Source organism: Oryctolagus cuniculus, chromosome 11, assembly GCF_964237555.1.
Source record: "Oryctolagus cuniculus chromosome 11, mOryCun1.1, whole genome shotgun sequence".
In the NCBI taxonomy this organism is placed as follows: Eukaryota; Metazoa; Chordata; class Mammalia; order Lagomorpha; family Leporidae; genus Oryctolagus; species Oryctolagus cuniculus.
Window position 1 is genome coordinate 119,158,530 of NC_091442.1, and position 26,663 is coordinate 119,185,192.

General features: G+C 60.9%; 1 protein-coding gene across 7 annotated transcripts in view; it reads right to left on the reverse strand.

Annotated features, from left to right (window-relative positions):
• EFCAB6 (EF-hand calcium binding domain 6) overlaps positions 1-26,663 on the reverse strand; it is a 232,372-nt gene that overhangs the window by 150,450 nt on the left and 55,259 nt on the right. For all 7 annotated transcript variants that reach the window (XM_070053016.1, XM_070053015.1, XM_070053014.1 and 4 more), the window contains 2 exons: positions 11,910-12,046; positions 8,099-8,211 (listed from right to left, as the gene is read on the reverse strand). In XM_070053016.1, coding sequence (XP_069909117.1) covers positions 8,099-8,211; positions 11,910-12,046 — 250 coding nt within the window. The remainder of the gene's footprint in view (positions 1-8,098; positions 8,212-11,909; positions 12,047-26,663) is intronic.

The window sequence follows — 26,663 nt, forward strand, 5'->3', positions numbered from 1 at the left end:
CACCGCACCCCTCCCCAGCACCGCACCCCTCCCCAGCACCGCAACCCCCCAGCACCACACCCCTCCCCAGCACCACACCCCTCCCCAGCACCACACCCCTCCCCAGCACCCCTCCCCAGCACCACACCCCTCCCCAGCACCCCTCCCCAGCACCACACCCCTCCCCAGCACCCCTCCCCAGCACCACACCCCTCCCCAGCACCGCACCCCTCCCCAGCACCGCACCCCTCCCCAGCACCACAACCCCCCAGCACCGCACCCCCTCCCCAGCACCGCACCCCTCCCCAGCACCACACCCCTCCCCAGCACCCCTCCCCAGCACCACACCCCTCCCCAGCATCCCTCCCCAGCACCCCTCCCCAGTACCCCTCCCCAGCACCGCACCCCTCCCCAGCACCGCACCCCTCCCCAGCACCCAGAGACACCGCCTGGGACACAGCCAGGGGAAACACCACCAGAAGTGCGCTCCACATCTAGGAAAGCCAGAGGTGACGCCCGCCGCCAACACAAGAACCAGAGACTCCGCACAGCAGTGAGAACCCAGCCCAGCCCACGAGGCCGGCGTGGTGACACAGCAGGTACAGCCGCCGCCCGCAGCACCAGTTCGGGTCCCAGCTGCTCCACTCACGATCCAGCTCCCTAAGGCATCTGGGAAAGCAGCAGAGGATGCCCGAGCGCCTGGACCCCGGCACCTGCAGGACGCTCTGGCTGCGTTTAGACAGCACACAGACGGGCTTCCCTGCGTGTGCTCTGTGTGTGCTCTGTGTGTGCTGTGTGCTCTGTGTGTGCTCTGTGTGTGCGCTGTGTGCTCTGTGTGTGTGCTGTGTGCTCTGTGTGTGCTGTGTGCTCTGTGTGCTCTGTGTGTGTGTGTGCTCTGTGTGTGCGCTCTGTGTGTGTGCTCTGTGTGTGTGTGCTCTGTGTGTGTGCTCTGTGTGTGTGTGTGCTCTGTGTGTGTGTGCTCTGTGTGTGCTGTGTGTGTGCTCTGTGTGTGTGCTCTCTGTGTGTGTGTGCTCTGTGTGTGTGCTGTGTGTGTGCTCTGTGTGTGTGTGTGCTCTGTGTGTGCTCTGTGTGTGTGCTGTGTGCTCTGTGTGTGTGCTGTGTGTGTGTGCTGTGTGTGTGCTCTGTGTGTGTGTGTGCTGTGTGCTCTGTGTGTGTGCTGTGTGCTCTGTGTGTGCTCTGTGTGTGCTGTGTGTGTGCTCTGTGTGTGTGCTCTGTGTGTGTGTGCTCTGTGTGTGTGCTCTGTGTGTGTGCTCTGTGTGTGTGTGTGTGCTCTGTGTGTGTGTGCTCTGTGTGTGTGTGTGTGCTCTGTGTGTGTGTGCTCTGTGTGTGTGTTCTGTGTGCGTGTGTGTGCTCTGTGTGTGTGTGCTCTTTGTGTGTGTGTGCTCTGTGTGTGTGTGTGTGCTCTCTCTGTGTGTGTGCTCTCTGTGTGTGTGTGCTCTGTGTGTGTGCTGTGTGTGTGCTCTGTGTGTGTGTGTGCTCTGTGTGTGCTCTGTGTGTGTGCTGTGTGCTCTGTGTGTGTGCTGTGTGTGTGTGCTGTGTGTGTGCTCTGTGTGTGTGTGTGCTGTGTGCTCTGTGTGTGTGCTGTGTGCTCTGTGTGTGCTCTGTGTGTGCTGTGTGTGTGCTCTGTGTGTGTGCTCTGTGTGTGTGTGCTCTGTGTGTGTGCTCTGTGTGTGTGCTCTGTGTGTGTGTGTGTGCTCTGTGTGTGTGTGCTCTGTGTGTGTGTGTGTGCTCTGTGTGTGTGTGCTCTGTGTGTGTGTTCTGTGTGCGTGTGTGTGCTCTGTGTGTGTGTGCTCTTTGTGTGTGTGTGCTCTGTGTGTGTGTGCTCTGTGTGTGTGTGTGCTCTGTGTGTGTGTGTGTGCTCTCTGTGTGTGTGTGCTCTGTGTGTGTGTGTGTGCTCTGGCTCAGACTCGGGCCTGGCCATTGCGACCACGTAGGCAGTGGACGGCAGACTTCTGTCTCTTCTCTCTCTCTCTCTGACTTCACATAAACCCGACTGCTGTTTTCAGGCCTTGCTTACGCGCCTGTGGAGCTGTGGTCTGCCTGGTGTTTACTTGCTGAACGTTGTGGTTAGTGCTGAATTAAGCTTGTGATTATAGAGTGGATTAAAATTATGTCTTTGTAAAAATTTAAAAAAGAGGGGGATTGAGAGAGAGAGGAGAGGGAAATATGGTTACTTTCTTAGAACTGTACCTATGAAATACATGAGACCTGTTCTCTTTATGTTAATAAAGAAATTAGCCGGTGCCGCGGCTCACTAGGCTAATCTTCCACCTGCGGTGCTGGCACACCGGGTTCTAGTCCCGGTCGGGGCGCCGGATTCTGTCCCGGTTGCCCCTCTTCCAGGCCAGCTCTCTGCTGTGGCCTGGGAAGGCAGTGGAGGATGGCCAAGTGCTTGGGCCCTGCACCCCATGGGAGACCAGGCTAAGTACCTGGCTCCTGCCTTCGGATCAGCGCGGTGCGCCGGCCGCGGAAGCCATTGGAGGGTGAACCAACGGCAAAGGAAGACCTTTCTCTCTGTCTCTCTCTCTCTCACTGTCCACTCTGCCTGTCAAAAAATTAAAAAATAAAAATAAAGAAATTAAAACACATAAATATCCTTTAAAAAAAGAAAAGAAGAAAAGCCCCAGCGCTACAGACAGCTCCTGGAAATGGGCTCCTGTCTAACGCGTTTTTCCAAAACGTGGAAACAGAGCAGCAAACTTCACCCACATCACTCGTGGTTTCAGGTCGTGGAAAGTGGAGGCTCAGAGAGTAGAAACGGACAGAAGGAGTCACCGGACTGCGCCCAAGGAGGAAGCGCGAGCCCGCGGGGCCAGGGTGGCAGGCGAAGTGCATTCCACAAGGACGCTCTCCTGGGCCGGCGCTGTGGCACAGACAGTAAAGCCGCCGCCTGCAGTGCCGGATCCCATATGGGCGCCGGTTTGAGGTCCAGCTGCTCCTCTTCTGATCCAGCTCTCTGCTGTGGCCTGGGAAAGTAGTGGAAGATGACCCAAGTCCTTGGGCCCCTGCACCCACGGGGGAGACCTGGAAGAAGCTCCTGGCTCCTGGCTTCAGATGGGCACAGCTCCAGCCATTGCTGCCAATTGGGGAGTGATCCAGCGGATGGAAGACCTCTCTCTCTCTCTCTACCTCTCTCTCTCTCTTCTCCCCTCTCTCCTCTCTAACTCTGCCTGTCAAATAAATAAAATAAAAATCTTAAAAAAAAAAAAAAGAATTGTATCACAGAACTTAGTTTCTTGCAATAACTAATCAAATCAGCAAAAGGAGAAAAGGAAAAATTTTCAAAAAAAAAAAAAAAAAAGGCAAAAACCCCGATCAGCATAAATTAAAGCACTCAGAACCAGGAGAAGCACCTGGCTCCTGCCTTTGGATCAGCGTGGTGTGCCGGCCGCGGCGGCCATTGGAGGGTGAACCAACAGAAAAGGAAGACCTTTCTCTCTGTCTCTCTCACTGTCCACTCTGCCTGTCAAAAATAAAATAAATAAAGCACTCAGAAAGAAGATGGGCGTCAGAGGGTTTTGCTTCCAATTGTGGAGGCTCAGCTCACGTGTGTGCGAGCCCCTCCCCCAGACAGTAGCTAGAATGCCGGGTGGGACACAGACAGCGGCGGGGGTGGGGTGGGGTGGGGGACCATGGAAAGCAGCAAAGGCAGATGGGGCCTGGAGCCAAGGCTTGGGAAACCGGAGGTTCCGGTGCTACAGCTTTTTGCCTGAGGGCAGGTCCCAAAAAGGAAATCAAGAAAGGCCAAACCCAGAGAGGACCTAGGTTTGCAATCAGCAGATGACAATGCCAGGGGCTGGAACTGTGGTACCGGAAGTTACACAGTCACCTGCGAGGCCAGCATCCCATAAGGACGCCAGTGCAAGTCCTGGCTGCTCCACCTCCAACCCAGCTCCCTATTAATGCGCCTGGGGAAGCACCAGAAGATAGCCCAAGTGCTTGGACCACTACTGCCCTGTGGGAGACCCGGAGGAAGCCCCTGGCTCCCAGCTTTGGCCTGGCCCAGGCCTGGCCATTGTGGCCAATTGGGGAGTGAACCAGCAGATAGAAGATCTCTCTCCCTCTCTGTAACTCTACCTTTCAAATAAATATGCAAATCTTTGTTAAAAAAGAAAAACTTAAATCATTTAAAATTCTTAAGTAGTATGGATGTGTATGTATATAATGTCTATGTTTGAAGGGAATTTGACAAAATGTTTTTTAAAAAGTTGCCCTTTAAAACTAAAAAACAATATATCGAAGTAATAACATATTTTAAAACGTACATGACAGTGTCTGAGGCGGTAAAGGAAAACACGCCTGGTGAGCAGACAGGGACTCTCAGAACGCGAGGCGACAGCAGTCCACCACGTGATCACCGTGCAACAGACGGCAGCGGAACGGGGCAGGAGTCCCAGGTGAGCCGGAGCCTGGAGCCCTGTCTCAGCAGCCCAGGGGCAGGCACAGGCACTGGGCTGAGAGGTCTAACCGTGAGAGCCGCCGGGGCAAGCGAAGTGGCCAGAACGCGCTCCATTCGCCAAAACACGCAAAGTGCACAAGAAACATGCAGGAAAGACAGACAGGTAAGAAAGGAAGGTAACGCAGCGGACAGGACGTGAGACCACGTGAGGAAGACGAACACCAGTGAGGAGCCTGCTCCACAGAACCCTAGCAACCCCACGAACTCAACATAGAGAGAATGACGGCAAGGCACCCAAGTGAAATGAACAAGATGGCAGACCCAGGACCACCACGGTGGAGCCACGGCAGACCCGGGACCACCACGGTGGAGCCACGGCAGACCACGGTGGAGCCACACAGACCTGGAACACCATGGGAGAGCCACAGCAGACCCGGGACCACCACGGTGGAGCCACAGCAGACCCGGGAACACCACGGTGGAGCCACGGCAGACCACGGTGGAGCCACGGCAGAGCTGGGAACACCACGGTGGAGCCACGGCAGAGCCGGGAACACCACGGTGGAGCCAAGAAGTAAACTGGAGAACAGAGCCTGGTGACGACCGCGCCACGGGGATGGCGAGGGGTCCAAGACAATCACTGCGCACGCAGAGGGAAAAGACACGGAGCAGAGTGTCCGAGGATGTGACAGGGATGGGGACAGAGATGAGCACCGCAAGCGTCGTCTGGAGCCCGCTGGTGAAAATGCAGGGAACGGAGGATGATCGTAAGCGAGATCATTTTACTTGAATAATCCTGAAAAGCAGCAGCATTCACCGTGCAGACTGAAAACACACTGTGTTCTGGAACGACGCGGGGGCACAGCACCAAGGCCCAGCCCAGCCCTGCTGCTGCTCGGGGCAAGTCATTCTCGAGGAGAGAGCCAGCCAGTCACCAACAAGGGCAGAGCTAGGCAGGCCGCAGCCTCCACGTGCAGCCCAGCCCAGCAGCCGGAGACAGCCAAGGGGGCTCTGACGGGGACATCACATGTACCCCAGCCCCAGCGGCCGGGGACAGCCCAGGGGGCTCTGACGGGGACATCACAGTACCCCAGCCCCAGCGGCCGGGGAGCAGTCCAGGGGGCTCTGACAGGGGACATCACATGTACCCCAGCCCCAGAAGGCCGGGGAGCAGTCCAGGGGCTCTGACAGGTACATCACATGTACCCCAGCCCAGCAGGCCGGGGACAGCCCAGGGGGCTCTGACGGGGACATCACATGCAGCCCAACCCCAGCAGGCCGGGGACAGCCAGGGGGCTCTGATGGGGACCTGCAGCCCATGGATGGGGGTCAGCCCACCCCAGCAGGCCGGGGAGCAGCCCAGGGGCTCTGATGGGGACCTGCAGCCTGTGGATGGGGTCGCCCGGCTCCGTCTCCCCTCGCCACACACGGGCTTTCTGGAAAGGTGCTGCAGTACCGCTGACACTGCTAACTTCTGGGTAGCGGGCAAGCTCACTTCGGGGCTAGCTCGTGGGCAGGCTGCCCAGGGCGTGGCAGGAGGCACCTCGGGCTACACGGAGCTTGGCGTCAGCCACAGCAGACTTGGAAACGCAGAGTCCTGGGGCCTGCTCTAAAGGACCTTCGTCGGTGACCCCAGGCCTCAGCCTGCAAGCCAGGCATCTGCAGCTCGCCAGGTGGAGCCGAGCGCACAAGCATTTGCTGTCCTGAGTTAAGCTGGAACCACACGGTGACCGCCGCTTCCAAACGACCCAGGCCCGAGCCGCGAAGCCCGAGGTGAGAAACCACTGAGCAGGCCACTGGCCGCGGGGCGGGAAGACCGAGCCTCTGATGTTATTCACGCGGTCGCCCTCATGGACCCGTGGCCCTGCCCCCGTCTCCCCAGCAGGTGGACGAGACTGGAGTGAAGGCCAACGACGCGGAATCCCCTTCCTTGCCAAGGCCACCCGGGGCGCGTAAGAAAGTTTGTGGGAATCAGAATTTTTAAAGGTAACCTTATTTTGATGCCAAAAACTTTAAATCCATAGTTGTTTTTAAACACCCATTCTCCATGCATTTTTGAAGACCCTTCATGTGCCTACATAACCTTGACTGAACAAACTATAAATTATTCAATCATTCGCTGTTTTATACCAAGAGTTTTCCCCATCATTAAAAGGAATATGTGTTCATTAGTCAAAACACTTTAAAGACGCAGAAGGGGCAGAGAGAAGAGCGATTCTCAGGCCCAGGACACTGAGCGGTCACCCGTGAATGGGGCAGGCATGGCGGCTCGGCAGGTGAAGCCACTGGCTGGGGCGGACACACACATCCCACACAGAAATGCCCGGGTCGGGTCTGGGACGGACGCCCACGTCCCACACACAAGTGCCCACGTCCCACACAGAAGTGCCCAGGTCGGGTCTGGGACGGACACCCACAGCCCACGCAGAAGTGCCTGGGTCGGGTCTGGGACGGACACCCACAGCCCACGCAGAAGTGCCTGGGTCGGGTCTGGGACGGACACCCACAGCCCACACAGAAGTGCCCGGGTTGGGTCTGGGACAGACACCCACAGCCCACGCAGAAGTGCCCGGGTCGGGTCTGGGATGGACGTCCACAGCCCACGCAGAAGTGCCCGGGTCGGGTCTGGGGCAGATGCCCACAGCCCTCACAGAAGTGCCCTGGTCGGGTCTGGGACAGACGCCCACAGCCCTCGCAGGAGTGCCCTGGTCAGGTCGGAATGGACACCCACAGTCCACGCAGAAATGCCCGGGTCGGGTCTGGGGCAGATGCCCACAGCCCACGCAGAAGTGCCCAGGTCGGGTCTAGGACAGACGCCCACAGCCCATGTAGAAGTGCCCGGGTCAGGTCTGGAAGGAGCTCCTGCCTCCTGGCGTTGGCCTGGCCAGATCTGGCTGCTGTGGACATGCTGAGAGTGAACCAGCAGATGGAAGACTTCCTCTTTCTCTCTCTCTCTCTCTCTCTCTCTCTCTCTCTGTCATTCTGCCTTTCAAGTAATAGATACTTTTTAAAAGACAACTTGTGAGCGTGTACTTCTGCAGTCACGTACTGACAGCCCACATTTACTTTCTATGTTACTGTCACCTCTTCGTGGAAATGACTGTCCCTGGCGACACACGTGCACATGCTGTGATCAAGCCTTTCTCTGCTCTTAGGCGTCATGTCACTCTCGCAACGACGCCATCCTCGGCTTTCACGCAGACAAAGCACTCCCTGTATCTGAAATATCTCCTCGGGAACCGCGTGAGAGGAATCACCGTGTCCCCGCCCTGTCCCACACTCACCTGACTCCGTGTCCCCGCCCTGTCCCACACTCACCTGACTCCACCGTGTCCCCCCTGTCCCACTCACCTCACTCCACCATGTCCCCGCCCTGTCCCACACTCACCTGACTCCATGTCCCCGCCCTGTCCCACACTCACCTCACTCCGCCGTGTCCCCGCCCTGTCCCACTCACCTGACTCCACCGTGTCCCCGCCCCGTCCCACACTCACCTCACTCCACGTGTCCCCCCGTCCCACACTCACCTGACTCCGCCCTGTCCCCGCCCCATCCCACACTCACCTCACTCCGCCCTGTCCCCGCCCTGTCCCACACTCACCTGACTCCATGTCCCCCCGTCCCACTCACCTGGTTCTCCGCCGTGTCCCGCCCCGTCCCACACTCACCTGACTCCACGTGTCCCCCCGTCCCACTCACCTGGATTCTGCATTATGTATCTCAGGTTCAGGTCACTGTTGATGCTGAGGTTCTTCAGAAAGCCGCTGTAGTCCACGGGGGCGTCTCTATCGAGGCCGTAGTGTCTGGAGAACCTGAAACCAGCCGTCTTTCAGAAACTGAATTAGGACCGAGGAGCCGACAGTGAAACGCATTGTCGCCAGGGTGTCCTCCCCACGGGGGTGGCCGCTGATTTTCCCGTCCGGCTCCAGCTCCCTCTGGAATTCCAAAACACACCCAGGATATGCGACGTCTGAGGGTTTTAAGCGCAGAGAGCGGGGCAGGCGGGCAGGCGCTGTCAGCAGCGAAGGCGCCGCTGTGACTGCCGTGTCTCACCCGGGCGCGCCCAGGTTCTCATCCCGGCTCTCCGCCCAACTCCACTTGCCAGCGCCCGGGAGACAGCACGTGATGGTTCAATGCTGCGGTCTCTGCCACCCACGTGGGGGACTGGGCGGAATGCTGGGCTCCCGGCCTTGCCCTGGCCCAGCCCTGGCTGTTGCAGGTATTTGGGGAGTGACCCCAGATGGAAGCTCTTTCTATGTCACTCTGCCTTTCAAGTAATTAATGGATTAAAATGCAGATGTCGGCCGGTGCCGCGGCTCACTAGGCTAATCCTCCGCCTAGCGGCGCCGGCACACCAGGTTCTAGTCCCGGTCGGGGCGCCGGATTCTGTCCCAGTTGCCCCTCTTCCAGGCCAGCTCTCTGCTGTGGCCCGGGAGTGCAGTGGAGGATGGCCCAAGTCCTTGGGCCCTGCACCCCATGGGAGACCAGGAGAAGCACCTGGCTCCTGGCTTCGGATCAGCATGGTGCACCGGCCGTGGCGGCCACTGGAGGGTGAACCAATGGCAAAGGAAGACCTTTCTCTCTGTCTCTCTCTCTCACTGTCCACTCTGCCTAAAAAAAAAAAAAAAAATGCAGATGTCTCTAAGGAGGTTGTCCCTTGCTCTACAGATGGACGTGTAATGGCCAGAAGGAGGCGGAAACACCAGGAAGAAGCTCGGCCCCTCTCTGGCTGGAGGGCAGGGGCGAGGCCGCCTCTCAGCTGAGCACACGCACGTCTCGCTTTGCATGAATCGTGGGAGGGACACAGATCTGGGCCAAAAGCCAGTTAGCACAGAATTCCCAGAACCAGGGAGCAGGAGGGCTGGGTGGGGGAGAGCACAGTGTCTCTCTAGGAGGAACTGAGGCGGGGGGGGGGGGGGGTTCGGAACGGCGCGCGGCCCGGAGCAGGGGCAGGGCTCTGCACACGCTCGCTGGCTCGTGCGCACAACCAGAAATGTTCACAGCACTTAAGCTGCTGCCTGTTCCCAAAATGTGCGGGGATACTCTTCTCTGCAAGTTAAGATAAATAAGATATTTGGATTTTTTTTACAATGGCTTTTCTTTTGTTCAAATCTGCCAGTTGATAAATGGTTTTCTAGATAATTTCTATGTTATTACATTTCTTAAAAATTGACAGTTTTTTAAATGTTTGGTTATGTTATCTCCATATGCGTTGGTTTCTATAATTATCCAATTTCATGCTGCTTTCTAAAAAATTGAGTAATTATTACCTGAAGTATTTGTTATTTTTCTGTTTTCCAAGTTTAACAAAGAGGAGTGTCGTGTATTCATTTCCGCGCATACCTTTTTTCCACTGTGATGAGTCTTGCCTATTGTTCTAAGAGGGAAAATCATCTGGGGTGTGCGGGCCGCCAGATGTGAGCGCCGCAGCCACACACAGCTCCATCCCTCATCCAGCAGCCTGGACAGCAAGGAGGTGAGGTGGAGAGGGCAGCGCCTACGGTGCCACGCTGGGAGTCCACGAGCACAGAGCACGAGCTGGCCTGCTGGACACGGGCAGGGGCCATCGCCAGCATTCCCTTTCCTGCGAAAATCCAGCGTCCCGTAGCCCGGCATTCGCTCCTGGGGAGATCTGACCTGCAGTCCGCCCCGCCCAACCCTACTCACTGCACCTGCGCACGGCCATCAAGGCCGGACTCCCACGGGCCTGCTTCCTACAGACCGGATCTCGAAAGCCTCCCTGTTGCACGAGAGGGCAGCATCTCCCAAGGCGTGCACAGGAAGGAAGGCTGGGACACAGAACTGCCCCTGTGACCACCAGGGCCACTGACCCAAGGGCCTGGCCTCTGGACAGGAGGACTCGCAGCCTGCAGGGACCAGTGGGCAAGTGGGTGCCCTCAGGAATCCTGACCCGGGGAGAAGGGGCTAACTCCATCCAGCCCCCTGGCCCCACCAGCACAGCCGCCTGGTGCTGGGCCTTCAGCGGACTGGTGTACACTGTGTGTGTCTGACTGAGGGTGCGTGTCCACCTGGGTTCAAGCATGCTGGCCTGTAGGGCCGGGGAGGCTGGCGTGAGATAGGAAAGGACAGAGCTCTATGAGAGCCAGAACAACACGGCAGCAACGCTGTCGCTGGCCTCTGGTCTTACAAGGGCCGCGAGCATCCTGCAACCCAAAAGGACGACTTCCTAAAGAGCAAAGGGCGACCATGGGACCTGCGGGACGACAGGCGGGCGAGGGCGCCGTGAGCACCGGGCGCTGGCAGGTGCACCGCGCCGGGCACGCTACGCACACTCCATGATCTTCACCCGGCCCCGTGGGGTAGGGGCAGGGGGTCCTCAGTCCCCATTTAAGAGAAAACCGAGTCTCGGGGAAGCCTGGGAATGAGGGGCGGCCGAGCGGCCTCCACCCCCACAGCCCGGCCGTTCCTCCCACCCCACGCGCCAAACGTGGCTGTGGGCCGGGAAGCTGCCAGGTGAAGCCGAGGCTCCGCGAGGCGCTGTGCCTCCTGCTCAAGCGGCCAGGGCCAGGCTCCTGCTGCGCCTCCAGGAGCTGCGGCACGCGCCAGGCACGGCGCACTGAAGGGGCAGCGGCTTTTCACCGGCCGGGTTTTTGGACAAGCAACTCTATTATGTCTGCCGTCTTGAGCCTTATGAAAACGGAATTGTTTCTGAGGCTTAGGGGGAAAAAATCTCAAATAAAAATTCGTGGAGTTCTTTATTGTTCCATACTCAGGAGACGGCAGCACTAACTTTATCGGCCGACTGGGCTGGAGCCCGCGGAGCCGCGCTGCCTTGCGCTCCCACCGCCTGCTTCGTAAGAGCGCGGACTCTGCTCCAATGGCACACAGAATGACTTCATCTGTTGGTTTGGATCTTGCTCTGGACACCTTCCCAGTCGGAGAAGACGTAAAAGTTAAAGCACCTAGTACGTGCTTCTGCTCTGAGGTGGGTCATGAGGAGGAAAGGGGAGGAGCTGTTCCAAAGCACGCCAGGTCTCCCTGTACAACGCCCCCACCCTCACCTGGGGGGACTCTCGGGCTCTGGGTAGAAGGGCGGAACCTGCTCACGCGCCCGGCTGGCCAGGGGTGGCCCTCATAACTCACGTGGCCATCAAGGCCAAACATGAGGCTGCCAAGTCAACGCACAGCTTCCCAAGCCCACTGCACCGTGGTCATGACCGCAAGGTGGTGGCCCCACCCCACCCCACCCCACACCCTGAGGCAGCAGAGCCCAGGGCAGCCGGGGGTCAGCGGATGAACCCGTAGGCTGTTCCTTCTCCTCCCAGCCCCAGGCTCTCAGGGCAAAGCTGCCGTGAGCTGGAGACGCCTCTGAGAGCCCACAGGTGGCAGAGCTCGGATCCGCAGGCCCAACCACCCCGCCCCCTAGGGATCCGCGGAGAGCATCAGGAACAGGGAAAAGCGCGCCCACCCGGGCCTCTCCTAAGCTAAGCAGGGAGGCCCGGTCTCCGGAGGCCTCTGCAGCTGCGCGCTCCCGCCGGCACGCACTTACTTGGCGTACTCCCCGTCGGACATGTTCAGACAGAAGGCCTCCAGCACCCGGCGCAGCTCCTGGGGCTGCACCAGTCCAGTGCGGTTCACATCAATGAGCCGAAAGGCTTTGATGACAGCTTTGATGTTTCTGAACACCTACAGTTCAAAAGTCGTTTAGGAAAAGTCAAAAGATCTGGTGTTAAGGACCAAGATGGCAATAAAAAGAAGACACACGGAACACTTCGTAATGCCTCTCGTAAGATAAAATGTTTCCAAAGGCTCACAGTGGTAGGCATTACAAAATGACATGTCTATGGAGAAAGGGACGCTTCGCATTTATTGAATGTTTTCAAGGCAATTTTCCGGTAAATGGTCTTAGAAGTCAAAAAAACAAACAAACAAACAAACCCTTTTTCTGATGTAAAGCATGCAGCTCCTCGGCCACTCCCTTCCGGCGACGCGGACAATGTTTTTTGCTAACTGATGCTTTTAAACACAGTCTGGGGCTGGACTTTCCTCAGAGCCGTATGCAAACTATTTTTACCAGGAGCTGGGAACCAGCATGCTCCAGCCTTACCCCTCTGAGTTTTTTCAAAGATGTCACAAGGAAAGTTGTATGGCGCTCTTCCCCAAATTCAGCAAACGCAAGGCCTCAGGATGGGCCCCGGGAGACGCCCAGAGCACAGGGCCACCGCCCGCCCTCGGCTGCCTGCCTGGGTGGGGGTGGGGCCACGGGGGCTCCCAGGACCAACTACACAGCCACACGAAGCGGGAGGAACGCGGCATTTCCGCCTTTCTCTGTAAGCAGACAGAGGCTCCGCGAGGAGCCCTGAGTTACCCATCACCGACAAGACGGGCACGGCGCTGGCTGCAAACTCTGCCGTCCCCACACTCGCCTGCGGCAGAGGTAAGAAGGCAGGAGAGACACCATCACAGAGAGCGGGCAGTGGGCCAAGGCACCCAGCGCGGCACAGAAGGGCGCCGGGCCTTCCCAGAAGACAGCACGTTTGGCCGGGGACCCAGCGGGCTCCCCGCAGGACGCGTCTGAGCCAGGAGGGGCGCCGGGGCCTCCCTGCCCCTTGGAGGAGGAACGGCGCACCTGCTCCTGTGGGCCGGTAGGCAGCAAGTTGGTTCAGGACTGCCCACTGGGAAGTCAGTCTCATCGCATGTGACGCTACGTACCTGTAATTCTACCCTACTTGTCACTCAAAACGCCCTCTTTCCCAGGGTGCACCTGCGCATCCGGGACCTGAGGAAGACGCCACGTGTTCCACGTGGAACTTGTGAAGGGGCACCTAATTCCCAGGAGGCTTCACGCCTGGAGAGGTGCCACCCCTGCCTCACAGAAAGGACCCAAGACGGGGAGGGCTCTCCCGTTCCCCTCGGCTGCAGACCGGGCCCCCTCACCCCGGGCAGGTGGGTGTCTCTCTGCAGGGCCACGCCTGTTTACACGTGTGTGTTCATTCTCACCTTTTGAATGAACCCGTCACCACCCGGCACGCCCTGCTTGTGTCAGCACTGAGAGTGTGTGTCCTCGTGGGTGACGAGGGCCTGCACCCCTCCCCCACACCCCCCACAAGGGCAGAGGGTGGAGGGGCGGTGCGGGCGCTGTGGCTGTCTGAGCAGCCGGGCTCCGAGGGCGCCGTGGACCCTGCGGAAGGGCGCGGGAGAACCAGCGGATGCACAGCTCCGCTCCCCGCTCGTCATTCTCTGCAAACGTCCCCACGGCTGTCTCCCGCTCACTGAACCCGGCCTGACCCCGGGAAGCCCCCTGCGGCCCCCTCGGGGAGGCTGCCTCTGCTACCCGGCCGAGGGGGCACCGAGCACACAGGCGGGGCCTCTCCTAGCCCGGCCAAGGGGGCACCCAGCAGACAGGCGGGGCCTCTGCTACCCGGCCGAGGGGGCACCGAGCACACAGGCGGGGTCTCTCCTAGCCCGGCTGAGGGGGCACCCAGCAGACAGGCGGGGCCTCTCCTAGCCCGGCCGGGGGGGCACCCAGCAGACAGGCGGGGCCTCTCCTAGCCTGGCTGAGGGGGCACCGAGCAGACAGGCGGGGCCTCTCCTAGCCCGGCTGAGGGGGCACCGAGCACACAGGCGGGGGTCTCTCTGCCGGTGCTGCGTCCAGGAAGCCCAGGCCTCGTCCCTGCTAGGTGCATCTCCGGGGACCGGCCGCCTCAGCGCGGGGGTCGTTGGCCCTGGTGCAGCACTCTGCCTGTCTCCCGGCGCTGCCAGCTCCAGCTCCCTGCTTGCTACTATCAACGGCATCTGTGTGCTGAGCTGCAGTCAGGCCCCAGCACCTCCCACCTCTCCAGCTTGCTCCTAGCTCCCAAAGCCCACAGACCCAGGCCCTGCAGGGTCCCCACAGCACAGCGCCACCCTGGCTCCCGCCCCACGAGCCGCCAAGCCCCGCGGCGCTGGCCGGGCTCTTCCCCCACCTCACCGGGCCCCCCCAGACGCTGCTGCTGCTCCCAGGGCCCCTTTGCACCTGCTGTCCCGGGAAACAGCCTTGACTTGCTATCTCACTGCCTTCAGGTCTTCAGCCAGACATCACCTCATCAGAAAGACCGCCCCCAGCCACCTGGAGAAATCAGGATGCCCACCTCCACCCCTCACGCTCCTCCTGCGTAACACTCCTCACCACACACACACAGCAGCTCCCGAGAGCAGGCCAGGACGATGAGCAAATGGATCTGTCTTCTTCCCCCGACCTGGGAGAAGGCCACACCCTGCGGAAGCCGGGACACCACCAACCCCTCAGACGCCAGGCCCCAGGCTCTGGCGCAGTCCCGAGTGTGACAGTGATGACACCGCAGGAACGCGGCTGCGACCCATCACTGCACAGACGCCGGCGGGATGTCAGCTACAGGCAAAGCCCCGCGTGGACTTCCACACACACCCGCAACTCGGGGCAGCTGGGGGATGTCGGCTAACACGGCCGCGAGATCCCAAAGCGGGAATACCAAGCAGAGCGGACAGGGGTGAGGCCCGGCCCTGCGCGTCCACCTGTGGCCCCGCTGCTTTGTCCAGAGGTGGAGCTGCTGCAGTTTTGCGCCCGGGCCAGGCACCACTGCACAACGGAAGGCGCCAGGCGATGCCGTCCTGAACCCCGAAGCCACCTCTCCGGCTCTGCAGAGCCAGCGCCCCAGGCCCGTCTCCCACAGGACCAGCTCATTAGGGTCCTGTCCCATGAGGAGCAGGAGAGAAGACAAAACGCGAAGAGGAATCAAACAGCTATGGGCTCCCAGCAACAGCGCCCACGCTGCCCCACCCCCACCCCCCGGCCACCACCGCTGTCCCCGGGCCCCAGCCGCGCTGGTGGTCAGAATCCATGGGCACATCAGGACCTCTTCGCCCGTGCCCCGTGGCCAGACCTCCACTCTTGCCTCACTCTGCTGGGGCAGCTGGGGAGCCGGGCAGCGAGGAGACCAGAAGTGTGAGGGTCAAGACAGTGCCTGGGCATGAGGAAGGACAAGGCAGCCCGCGCGGGGAGAGCAGCGTGGAGTGGCCACGTGCCACCGCTCACAGGGCCAGAGCGCACTGTCCCTGTCTGATCCCTGCTTCACCAACCTTGGCATCAACACCCCCACCACCCTACAACGTCTGTCTCTGCCCACTGTCGGTCGCAAGCGCCATGAAGCAGGCCCTGGACAGATCGGGCGCAAACACAGGGTGCTACAGAGAGACTGTCGAAAACAGAATCTAACGACGAGTGCATCCGGGGACAAAAATGTCAGCCTCTTCAATCCCACCCAGGGGGCAGCGGTGCAGTCAACAAACGGAGGAGGAGGGCCTGTCCCCGCATCGTGCTGCTCGGGACAAGAGGGTGGCCTTGCCCTCACCGCTGCCTGAGACGTGTGCCCGAGGAAGGCCTCCCTCGGCAGACCCCCGCCGCCGCCCGCCTTACACGCCTGCAAGCTGAGAACGGTTTGCACGTTTTTAAATTTCTGGAAAAAAATCGAATGGAGAACTGTATTCCATGACATGTGAAGGCTATGCGAATTTCAAATTTCAGCACCCATAAATAGATTCTACTGGAACATGGTTCTGCCTGCTCACTTACACATATGGTCCAGGCCTGCTTCCCTCCAAGCTGGGCTGGACCACCTGGCCCTGAAAGACGAAGATATTTACCCATGCCCTGCCCCACCCCCAGCTCCACCCTTGCAACCGGACGAGTGGAGGTGATCCAGGGAGGCCCCAAGTAAACACGAGGCAGGAGCAGCTCTGAGGGTTTTCAAAGGAAAGCAAAACAATAGGTAGTCAGGACCGCCATCTACACCCGCACCAGACCGCCACGAATCGCAGGGGCAGATGCCGGGAAGCAGGCTCTCCCCAGGGCTGCAGCCCCAACCACCTCGCCACCCCCCGGCACAGACTCCGTCCCAGCAAGGCAGTATCTGACCCTCGCCATTCCTTAGACACTCCAGGCCTCAGAGCAGACGGGAGACCTGCGTGGTCCAGGGGAGGTGTGGGGACAGGGACAGAAGGCTCTAGGGGTCTCAGGCGTGGCTCCACCAACCGGGACTCGTCCCCGAACACCCGCAGGAAACAAATGGGGCACTAGGCCACATGGCAGTAATGCAAGGGGAGGAGGCTTTGCAAAGCAATAGGACGTAATTTAAATTGAATTATTCAGAGAGAGATTGAGATGAATTTATGCAGGGCAGACTCGTAACTGTTACCATGAGCAGCAGACGCTGGCCTCCCCCGGGCATGGTGGGTGCCTGAGGCTGGCACCAGCACCTGACCATCTTGGGGGGGGGGGGCGAGTCACTGCTCTGCGTCCTTCCCCTCCACCGGGGGCCCCAGCACCGTGGTGCAGAGACCAGTCACGGGCTCCAACGGGAGCCTGCGGGCTCCTGCTGCACATCTGCCCGTGTTATTCAGGTAACCTTGGAAAGCCGACCTGACTCCAGCCTGTGCCTCCTTCTCCGTGAAATGGGAATGGAAACGGGACTGTAGGATGCCAGGGCTCACAAGTGCAGGTGCCTCGCAGGCGGAACTCACCCAGTCAGTGCTGCAGCAATGAACACTGCTAGCAGGACCACGGCTTGGGACAGTTCCAAATACCCACGGGCACGTCCGGGAAAGGAGGTGGGTGAACTGCACCTCGCGGGCCAGCCTCAGTCCCACCTCCACTTCCTGCCATGGCCCCCACTGCCCAACCCCAGCCAACAGAAGCCTGGAGAGGAAGTATGGTCTTGAACAGGCACGAGTCCAGGGCCAGAATCCATGAATAACTGTTGAGTGGATGGGAAGATGGACGCAGGGATGGGTGGGTGGGTGGTGGGTAGGGATGAGGGATGGATGGAGGGATGATAGATGGATGGCGGGTGATGGAGGGATGATGGAGGGATGATGGAGGGATGGACAGATGGAGATGATGGAGGGATGGTGGGTAGGCAGGTAGGTGGGTGGATGACTGAGGGACAATGGATGGAGGGATGATTGATGGATGGTGGGTGGATGGGTGGGTGATGGAGGGATGATTGATGGATGGTGGGTGGATGGGTGGGTGATGGAGGGGTGATTGATGGATGGCGGGTGGATGGGTGGGTGATGGAGGGGTGATTGATGGATGGCGGGTGGATGGGTGGGTGATGGAGGGGTGATTGATGGATGGCGGGTGGATGGGTGGGTGATGGAGGGGTGATTGATGGATGGCGGGTGGATGGGTGGGTGGTGGAGGGATGATTGATGGATGGCGGGTGGATGGGTGGGTGGTGGAGGGATGATTGATGGATGGCGGGTGGATGGGTGGGTGGTGGAGGGATGATTGATGGATGGCGGGTGGATGGGTGGGTGGTGGAGGGATGATTGATGGATGGCGGGTGGATGGGTGGGTGGTGGAGGGATGATTGATGGATGGCGGGTGGATGGGTGGGTGATGGGGTGATGGAGGGATGGCGGGTGGATGGGTGGGTGATGGAGGGATGGACAGATGAAGGGATGATTGATGAATGGCGGGTGGATGGGTGGGTGATGGAGGGATGGACAGATGGAGGTGATGGAGGGATGGTGTGTGGGAAGGTAGGTGGGTGGGTGACTGAGGGACGATGGATGGAGGGACGGACAGGGTGACTGCAGCAGTCAAGGGGAAGCCTCCGTACACCAAGGAAACCCTATGCAGACAGGACAAGTTCCTGCAGGCAGACGCGGTGACCTGTGCCGCCCTGTCCCGGGCAGAGGAAGGGAGCACCAGGCAGCACAGCGTGGGGGGAGGGGGGACTTACAGCAGCCTGACCACCCCCTGTTGTCTAGGAAGCTCTACCGTCCTGCTCTCGGGGGCTCAGCAGGCGCAGAGAGGACATGAGGTCGGGCACCGGGGCAGCAGGTCGAGTCCCACCCCCGTCCTCCACATCTTGGAGGCCCCAGAAGTGCTACCTTAATAGCCCCCTATGCACCCTCTGGGGAGCCCAGGAAGCCCCCAGCGCAGGGAGACACACGCTACACCGGCTCGCTGCTCAGCACCCATCACAGAGCCCTGACCTGGGAGAGGAGCGAGGCAGGAGGCGGGGAGAAGGTACCGGGCAGGGAAGGGGTTCGAGACCTGTCCTGGATGGCTTACACCAAACGTGACCAGAAGTCCACGTGCTCTGCCCAAGACACCTTCAAAAAAGAGGTTTGCTAGTGCCTGTCGGAGCAGCGAGAAGGGGAGAATCTATGTGCCCCACTGAGCTCAGACGGCTCACAGCAGTCGTTATTATCATTCTATAGCTCTTTGTTCAAAACTCTCTATAGCGCTTCAAGCCCCAGGAAGGGAAGCCGTGAAGCCAAACAAACATGACCACCCGGACCCTCAGGGAGCTGGGGAAAGCCCTGGTGCTGCCGCCCCGAAGCCCAGAGCTCCCACTCGGCCTGGTTCTGCCGCGGCCCTGCCCGAGCCAGACAGCAGCTCCTAGCCAGACGGCAGCCTGCACTCCCTCTGCATGTTTCTATCTTTGTCAGCTCCCGGTCAACCGCTTTCTGCTCAGCGCCGCACCCCAGCCACGTCTTCTCGCCTGGCTCCTAACAGAAGCAGGTCAGGAACCCGCGGACCCGCCTGCCCGCGGACAGGCCCCTCAGTCTTGGCTCTGCCGCCGCTGTCAGTCTAGCACCTTCCTGCCACCGCCACTGAACTCGTTTTAAATGTAAGACATGAAAATTTTAAATGAAGCCTTGAAAAAGGATTTCTCTTACAATAAACACATCAATGCTCATTTTCCTTATTATTCTACTTTTGGCTATTTTATATAAAATCTTTAATTAAAGTTTTTCTTTGAAATTGTCATTATCAACCCAGAATAAAGAAGGGGGGCCGACACAGCTGTGCAGATAAGCACCACTATTCAGGGCTAAATGAACTGGAACGAGCGAGTCGCCTGGCTGGGACGTTCTGCTCTGGCTCGGCGTTCTCCCCGGCACGGTCTAACTTGTCACTTTATATCGATTCCATCTGTTTACACTCTGCAGAGTACTGGCTTCCCACCGCGAACATTTCCTATTTACCAGCTGGTAAAGATGCGCCAAACCAGATAGGAAAAAATTAGACTGCATTCAGAACGCCATCAACACACACTCCCCAGTCGGAGACGTGTGGGCGGGGTGGCGGTGGGCACCGGCACCTCGCACGAGGGCTCTGCCTCCTGCCTCCCGGGGCTGATGCCAGCTCCGGCGCCCGCACCCACAGGCCAAGGGCTACGCATTTATTTACAGAACATATGCACACCCTGCCTTTACCAAAAAACTGAACAGGCTTACATAAAAAGACACCCAGATGAGACCCATGCAAATGGAGAAGAGAGAGCTAAAAACAATGACAGCAACAAAAACAACCAAGAGCGGCTTGCTCGAGAAACCCAAAAGGCACAGTCACTCTGAGGGAGCAAAATCGTGGTGCTGGGCCTCCCTGCAGCCAAGGTGAAGAGGGGACTCTGCTGTCACGGCCTCACAGGCCACTGCAACCCTCCCACACCTGGCTGTGTCACAATGCTCGCCCACGCTGTGTGGCTTCAAGACTTGCAACACCGCCGAACGGCAGGCACAGCTGTGCAACCACAGGGGCGCGGGTCCAGGAGGAGGACCACCCAGCCCCCCTTCCCGTCCTACCACACTTGCCGGGGACCACGGGGAAGAATGCTGGGGTCCCTACAACCCTGGCCTCAGCTCACCCCCAGGACGGAGCTCTGTGCCAGGGGATCACAGGCCGCCACCTCCGCCCGGCACCTGCTCCTCCCTGGGACTTCTGGGAGAAGCTCCGGCTGTGAGAACGGTAAGGGGATGTAAGAGGCTTGCTCCAGCGCGGTGTTTCCCAGAGACAGCCAGCACTGGGCGCTGCCCCTCACCACAGCGCCCGACTGAGACCCTGGACGGCCACAGCGCACCAGCCACGAGCACCAGCCCAGAACCGTGGTCAACGCACACAAGGGCCTTGTCCGTCAGGCCCCAGCCCTTCCAAGAGGGGCTTTCCCGTGGACAGGAGCCCACGGTGAGCAGGCTGGCGGCAGTGACACCGGGTTGCTGCACAGTGTCTCTGCTGAGCCTTCCCGAGCTCACGCCCCCCCTCCTCCAGCACAGTGAGGGGCCTCTCTGGGACAGCAAGCCGACAGGTGCAGAGGGTGAAGGACCAGTGACAGCGGGGCTCGGGTTCTGGCTGGGGGCCGGCCCAGGCTTGGGGAGGGACGGCCCAGGGTCCCCAAGTGCCTGCGAGCTGGAAGGGCCTGTGTCCTCTCCCGTCCACCCACAGACGCTGTTCCTCCAGAAAACGGACCCTCCCGATGGCCCGAACACCCGCCCAGGTGTTCCATCCCTTCCTTCATTCGCAGGGATGTAACAAGCCCCGAGCGTGGGGGTGTACCGCCCCCCTCCGCCCTTTCCCCAAGGCAGCTTCAAACTCCTGGTCCCCCGGGGGCACCCCACGCCCGGAGCCAGTCGTGGTGACTCACTCTAAGTTCTCACAGCCCCGACTGTCCACGGTGCTCGACTGACGGCCGGGAGGAGCAATTTATATGGCTTTGCTCCCTAAGTCCTCTGGTCTAGGTGACAAGTGAATGAATAAACACAATTCTAAGGCCATTCGTACTGGATCGCTCAGGCTCGGTTCTACCATCGACAGCACTTCTGGGGGATAAGGACAAAACCTCCGTCTCCTTTGTAGCCCCCTGACACTACATGCCTCCCTGACACAGCAGGCGGGGACAACGATGACAGGAGACCGGTGGGCTGCGCTAGAGACCTGGTGACAGGCGGGTGCCCCGGCTCAGTGACTCTCCCAGTAACGCTACCCACCAGTGACGCTCAGCTCTCCCAAACACCTCCTCCTCTCCGCCTAGGCTTGGAGGGTGAGAACCTGGCCCCTCAACACATTGATCCTTTGCCTTGGTCTACCTTTCAAACCTCCCCTGTCCCAAGCTAGGAAAACAGAATGCCCCAGAACAGTCACACGGGCCCAGCCCCGCCCCCACTGCTCCCATCCACCCCAGGGTGCCAGCCTGGAGGCCCCAACCCCGGCCCACACCTCCGCGTGCATGCACAACCCTCTCCGGGGCCCACACCGGAGCCCCAGGTCCCCCCTCGGCGAGTACTGTGAGCCTGTCTGTAACACTGTATTTACTGAGTTTGAGTACCGGGAGCCTGTCTGTAACACTGTATTCACTGAGCTCCAGTACCGGGAGCCTGTCTGTAACACTGTATTCACTGAGTTTGCAGTGGGTGCAGGAACTGTTCGAGGCACTCAAGTTATGGCAGTGAGCAAGACGGAGAAGGTGCCGGCTCCCGAGTCACCGCCCTAGTCATCTGTCAACGGAACCTCGGAACGTTGGATACGGTGAGGAAGACATGCCTTCAGACAGGGCCTCTGCGGGCACGGCTGGCCCTCTGGAACGCTGACGGCCTCCCGACACTGAGTGGCTGCTCTGGGCTGGCGCCCGGGAGGTCCTGTGGCCTTGGTTCTTGGGGAAGGCCCAGCAGTTAGGAAAGCCTGGCAGGGCCCTTCCCCGGTTCAGGAGGAGGAAACGGTCTCAGGAGAGCCCAGCTCGCTCAGGGTGCGGACGTCACTCAGGCAGCCAAGCCCCGGAGCCCGGACTCCCCACACCGTGCTGTTTAAACAGTCACCTGCAGTGGGCGTCAGTCACAGCGGCTAAGTCACTGCCCGGGGCACCCGCATCTGGGTTGGAGGGCCTGGGCTGGGGGCTCAGCCCACTCCTGGTTCTAGCTTCCTGCTAACGCGTACCCTGGGAGGCAGCACGCAATGACATAATGACTTGCGTAACTGGGGCCCTGCTACTTACATGGGAGACCCAGACTGAGTATCCGGCCGCCGGCTCCAGTCTGGACCAGCCCGGGGCATTTGGGGAGCGAATGGGCAGGTGACAGGTCTCTGTCTGTCTCTCTGCCTTTCAAATAAAGGGAAAATAAAAATGTAAAAAACATTTACCCTGCGACATGCATTTGGCCTATTAACTTGCCATCTGCAGCGAGTCTGAAACAAGTGCGGATTCGGATGCGACAGAACCTCTGCTGTCCCCGGGGTTCTGGAGACGGAATCACAGAAAACAGGTCCTGGAGCGGGGCCTGCAGCGTGGGTTTTCTAAAACGGCCATGATTACGCTGCGGCGAGAGCGGCTCCGCATCCCAAGGCAGGCGCCCCTCCCGGCTGAGCGGCACGCAGCCGCACCGCGAGGCGCTGACATTATTAATCACTGTGTTCAGCCATGACTGACAGGCCCCTCTGCGGGGGGAGGGGCTGCCTCGGATACAATCTGTCCCAACAGCTCCGCGATATGCTAATATTTTCTTCAGATGAAAGAGGAGATGTGTTCAAATACCTGCTACAATAGGCAATTAATACCAGGCACACTGAGGCAGGGCTGGCGCGGAGGAGCGGGCGGGGCTCGGCGCGAACCCAGAGCCCGCAGGTGTCTGGTGGACAGCCCGCAGGTGGACACGGGCTGCATGCCCCGACTCCCGTCCACGCTGACGCCGTTAGGTACCGAGGTGCTTCCCCGAGACGCAGTGATGCCGACAGCGCCCGCCTCAGTCCTCAAGCAACGACTGCCGTCACTGCCGTTCTGAAGGGCTTCTGCCCACAGAAGGCACGCGTGTGCGCGTCTGTCCCTCGTAGTGCTGGCACTGTGGAGCGAGCAGGCAGTGTCGCAGCCTTCGTCGTTCACTGACTGCTTCTGAGACGGCTGAGACAGCGTCTACACCACTCCAAGGCACCGGGGTCACCCGCAGAGCCTGCAGCGGGCCACGCGGCGCCCACTCCCTGTACAACCCAAGCATCCCGGCACTGCGGTGCCCACACCTGGGCACCGCCTCCACCCTCCAGAGCGCCCCGCCGGGCAGTGACACGGGCGGGAACACAGCCTGGAGCACTGCTTTCCTGCTGGAACTGGACTGCACACCTGTGAGTTCTCGTGTGGGAGGGGGCGGGGCAGGGGTGAAGGGAAGAGGGTCTTTCTAGACACCCACGGTACTCACTCACTCACTCGCCACGGCTCCGACACAGCTCGGACAGCCTCTCCTCCCTGGAACCCCCGGGCACGGCTGACCCTCGGCACCACTCTATTGGCCTCTTGGGCCCCTGCCCTCCCCGGCTGGGAGTCGGCGGATGATAGCACGAGCGCCCTGCCTCCAGCCGGCCAGCCTGTGGTCACACCGAGACTTTGCCTTGTCCCGCTCTCCTGGCCGATTCCTCCTCTTGGGCCTAGGACACAGCCTGGACAGACACCAGGGGGGAACAGCGAGCAAAACCGCCAGTGCATGCGCGAAGTGGACATGGGCTGCTGCACAGGGCCTGCCCTCTGGGAGGCAGCTACTGCATAGGGCCCACCCTCCGGGAGGCAGCTGATAGACAGGGCCTGCCCTCTGGGAGGCGGCTGCTAGACAGGGCCCGCCTCAGGGAGGTGGCTGCTGGACAGGCCCCGCCCTCTGGGAGGCGGCTGCTAGACAGGGCCCGCCTCAGGGAGGTGGCTGCTGGACAGGCCCCGCCCTCCGGGAGGCGGCTGCTGCACAGGGCCCGCCCTCCAGGAGGCGGCTGATAAACAGGGCCCACCCTCTAGGAGGTGGCTACTGGACAGGGCCCGCCCTCTGGGAGGCAGCTGATGGACAGGCCCCAACCTCCAGGAGGCGGCTGCTGGACAGGGCCCGCCCTCTGGGAGGCAGCTGATGAACAGGCCCCAACCTCCGGGAGGCGGCTGCTGGACAGAACCTGCCCTCTGGGAGGGGCCATGTCTGCCCTCTGAGGGCCAAGGTGGCCGCGTGGTGAAGGCTGCTAAGGCAGGAATCACAGCTCCTCCACCCACGACTCCACATCTCTGCTCAAACTGCTCACAGCCTGTGGTCTCTGCATCCCCCTGCCCATGCCAGCTAACAGCAATGCCCACCCCGGGGGGACCCCTGTGTGCTCGGCGACCGACACAGGACAGCACCCGGGGAGCTCTGGCAGGGCCTCCATCGCGCCGGCCATTGCAGTCACCACAAAGGGCAAAACCCAGAAGCCAAGAACGAAGGCTCGGCAAGCCTGGCGGGCACGTCCTGTCCACTGGCCTCCGTCCCTCTCCTTTCCAACAACACCCTCGTCCTCCACTTTGTTCTGAGAGCCGTGACCAGGCAGGAGCGGGCCAGCTGCCACACCAGGGCTGAGCAGGCTTGGCCAGGCTGCTCCCGGAACCAACGTGACTGCCAGGGAACGGTGGGGATCCGGGGAGCGATTCCGGTCTGGAGTCACGGGCAGCAGCCTCCGTGTTTGCAGAGTCACAACTGAGGAGGCGGCACCGCACCCAGGCCCTGCACTCACCCCTGCAGGGGGAGGCAGCATCCACCCAGGCCCTGCACTCACCCCTGCAGGGGGGAGGCAGCATCGTACCCAGGCCCTGCACTCACTCCTGCAGGGGGAGGCAGCACCGCACCCAGGCCCTGCACTCACCCCTGCAGGGGGAGGCAGCATCGTACCCAGGCCCTGCACTCACCCCTGCAGGGGGAGGCAGCATCGTACCCAGGCCCTGCACTCACTCCTGCAGGGGGAGGCAGCACCGCACCCAGGCCCTGCACTCACTCCTGCAGGGGGGAGGCGGCACCACACCCAGGCCCTGCACTCACTCCTGCAGGGGGAGGCGGCACCGTACCCAGGCCCTGCACTCACTCCTGCAGGGGGGAGGCGGCACCACACCCAGGCCCTGCACTCACCCCTGCAGGGGGAGGCAGCACCGCACCCAGGCCCTGCACTCACTCCTGCAGGGGGAGGCAGCATCGTACCCAGGCCCTGCACTCACTCCTGCAGGGGGGAGGCGGCACCACACCCAGGCCCTGCACTCACCCCTGCAGGGGGAGGCAGCATCACACCCAGGCCCTGCACTCACTCCTGCAGGGGGAGGCAGCATCGTACCCAGGCCCTGCACTCACTCCTGCAGGGGGAGGCAGCACCGCACCCAGGCCCTGCACTCACTCCTGCAGGGGGAGGCAGCATCGTACCCAGGCCCTGCACTCACTCCTGCAGGGGGGAGGCGGCACTGCACCCAGGCCCTGCACTCACTCCTGCAGGGGGGAGGCAGCACCGCACCCAGGCCCTGCACTCACTCCTGCAGGGGGAGGCAGCATCGTACCCAGGCCCTGCACTCACTCCTGCAGGGGGGAGGCAGCATCCACCCAGGCCCTGCACTCACTCCTGCAGGGGGGAGGCGGCACCACATCCAAGCCCTGCACTCACTCCTGCAGGGGAGAGGCAGCATCCACCCAGGCCCTTCACTCACTCCTGGCACCCAGGCCCTGCACTCACTCCTGCAGGGAGGAGGCGGCACCGCACCCAGGCCCTGCACTCACTCCTGGCACCCAGGCCCCTGTACTCACTCCTGCAGGGGAGAGGTGGCACCGCACCCAGGCCCTGCACTCACTCCTGCAGGGGGGAGGCAGCACCGCACCCAGGCCCTGCACTCACTCCTGGCACCCAGGCCCCTGTACTCACTCCTGCAGGAGGGAGGCAGCACTGCACCCAGGCCCTGCACTCACTCCTGCAGGGGGGAGGCAGCACCGCACCCAGGCCCTGCACTCACTCCTGGCACCCAGGCCCCTGTACTCACTCCTGCAGGAGGGAGGCAGCACTGCACCCAGGCCCTGCACTCACTCCTGCAGGCCCGCACCCAGGCCCTGCACTCACTGCTGCAGGGGGGAGGCGGCATGGCACCCGGGCCCTGCACTCACTCCTGTAGGGGGAGGCAGCATCACACCCAGGCCCTGCACTCACTCCTGCAGGGGGAGGCAGCATCGTACCCAGGCCCTGCACTCACTCCTGCAGGGGGAGGCAGCACCGCACCCAGGCCCTGCACTCACTCCTGCAGGGGGAGGCAGCATCGTACCCAGGCCCTGCACTCACTCCTGCAGGGGGGAGGCGGCACCGCACCCAGGCCCTGCACTCACTCCTGCAGGGGGAGGCAGCATCGTACCCAGGCCCTGCACTCACTCCTGCAGGGGGGAGGCAGCATCCACCCAGGCCCTGCACTCACTCCTGCAGGGGGGAGGCGGCACCACATCCAAGCCCTGCACTCACTCCTGCAGGGGAGAGGCAGCATCCACCCAGGCCCTTCACTCACTCCTGGCACCCAGGCCCTGCACTCACTCCTGCAGGGAGGAGGCGGCACCGCACCCAGGCCCTGCACTCACTCCTGGCACCCAGGCCCCTGTACTCACTCCTGCAGGGGAGAGGTGGCACCGCACCCAGGCCCTGCACTCACTCCTGCAGGGGGGAGGCAGCACCGCACCCAGGCCCTGCACTCACTCCTGGCACCCAGGCCCCTGT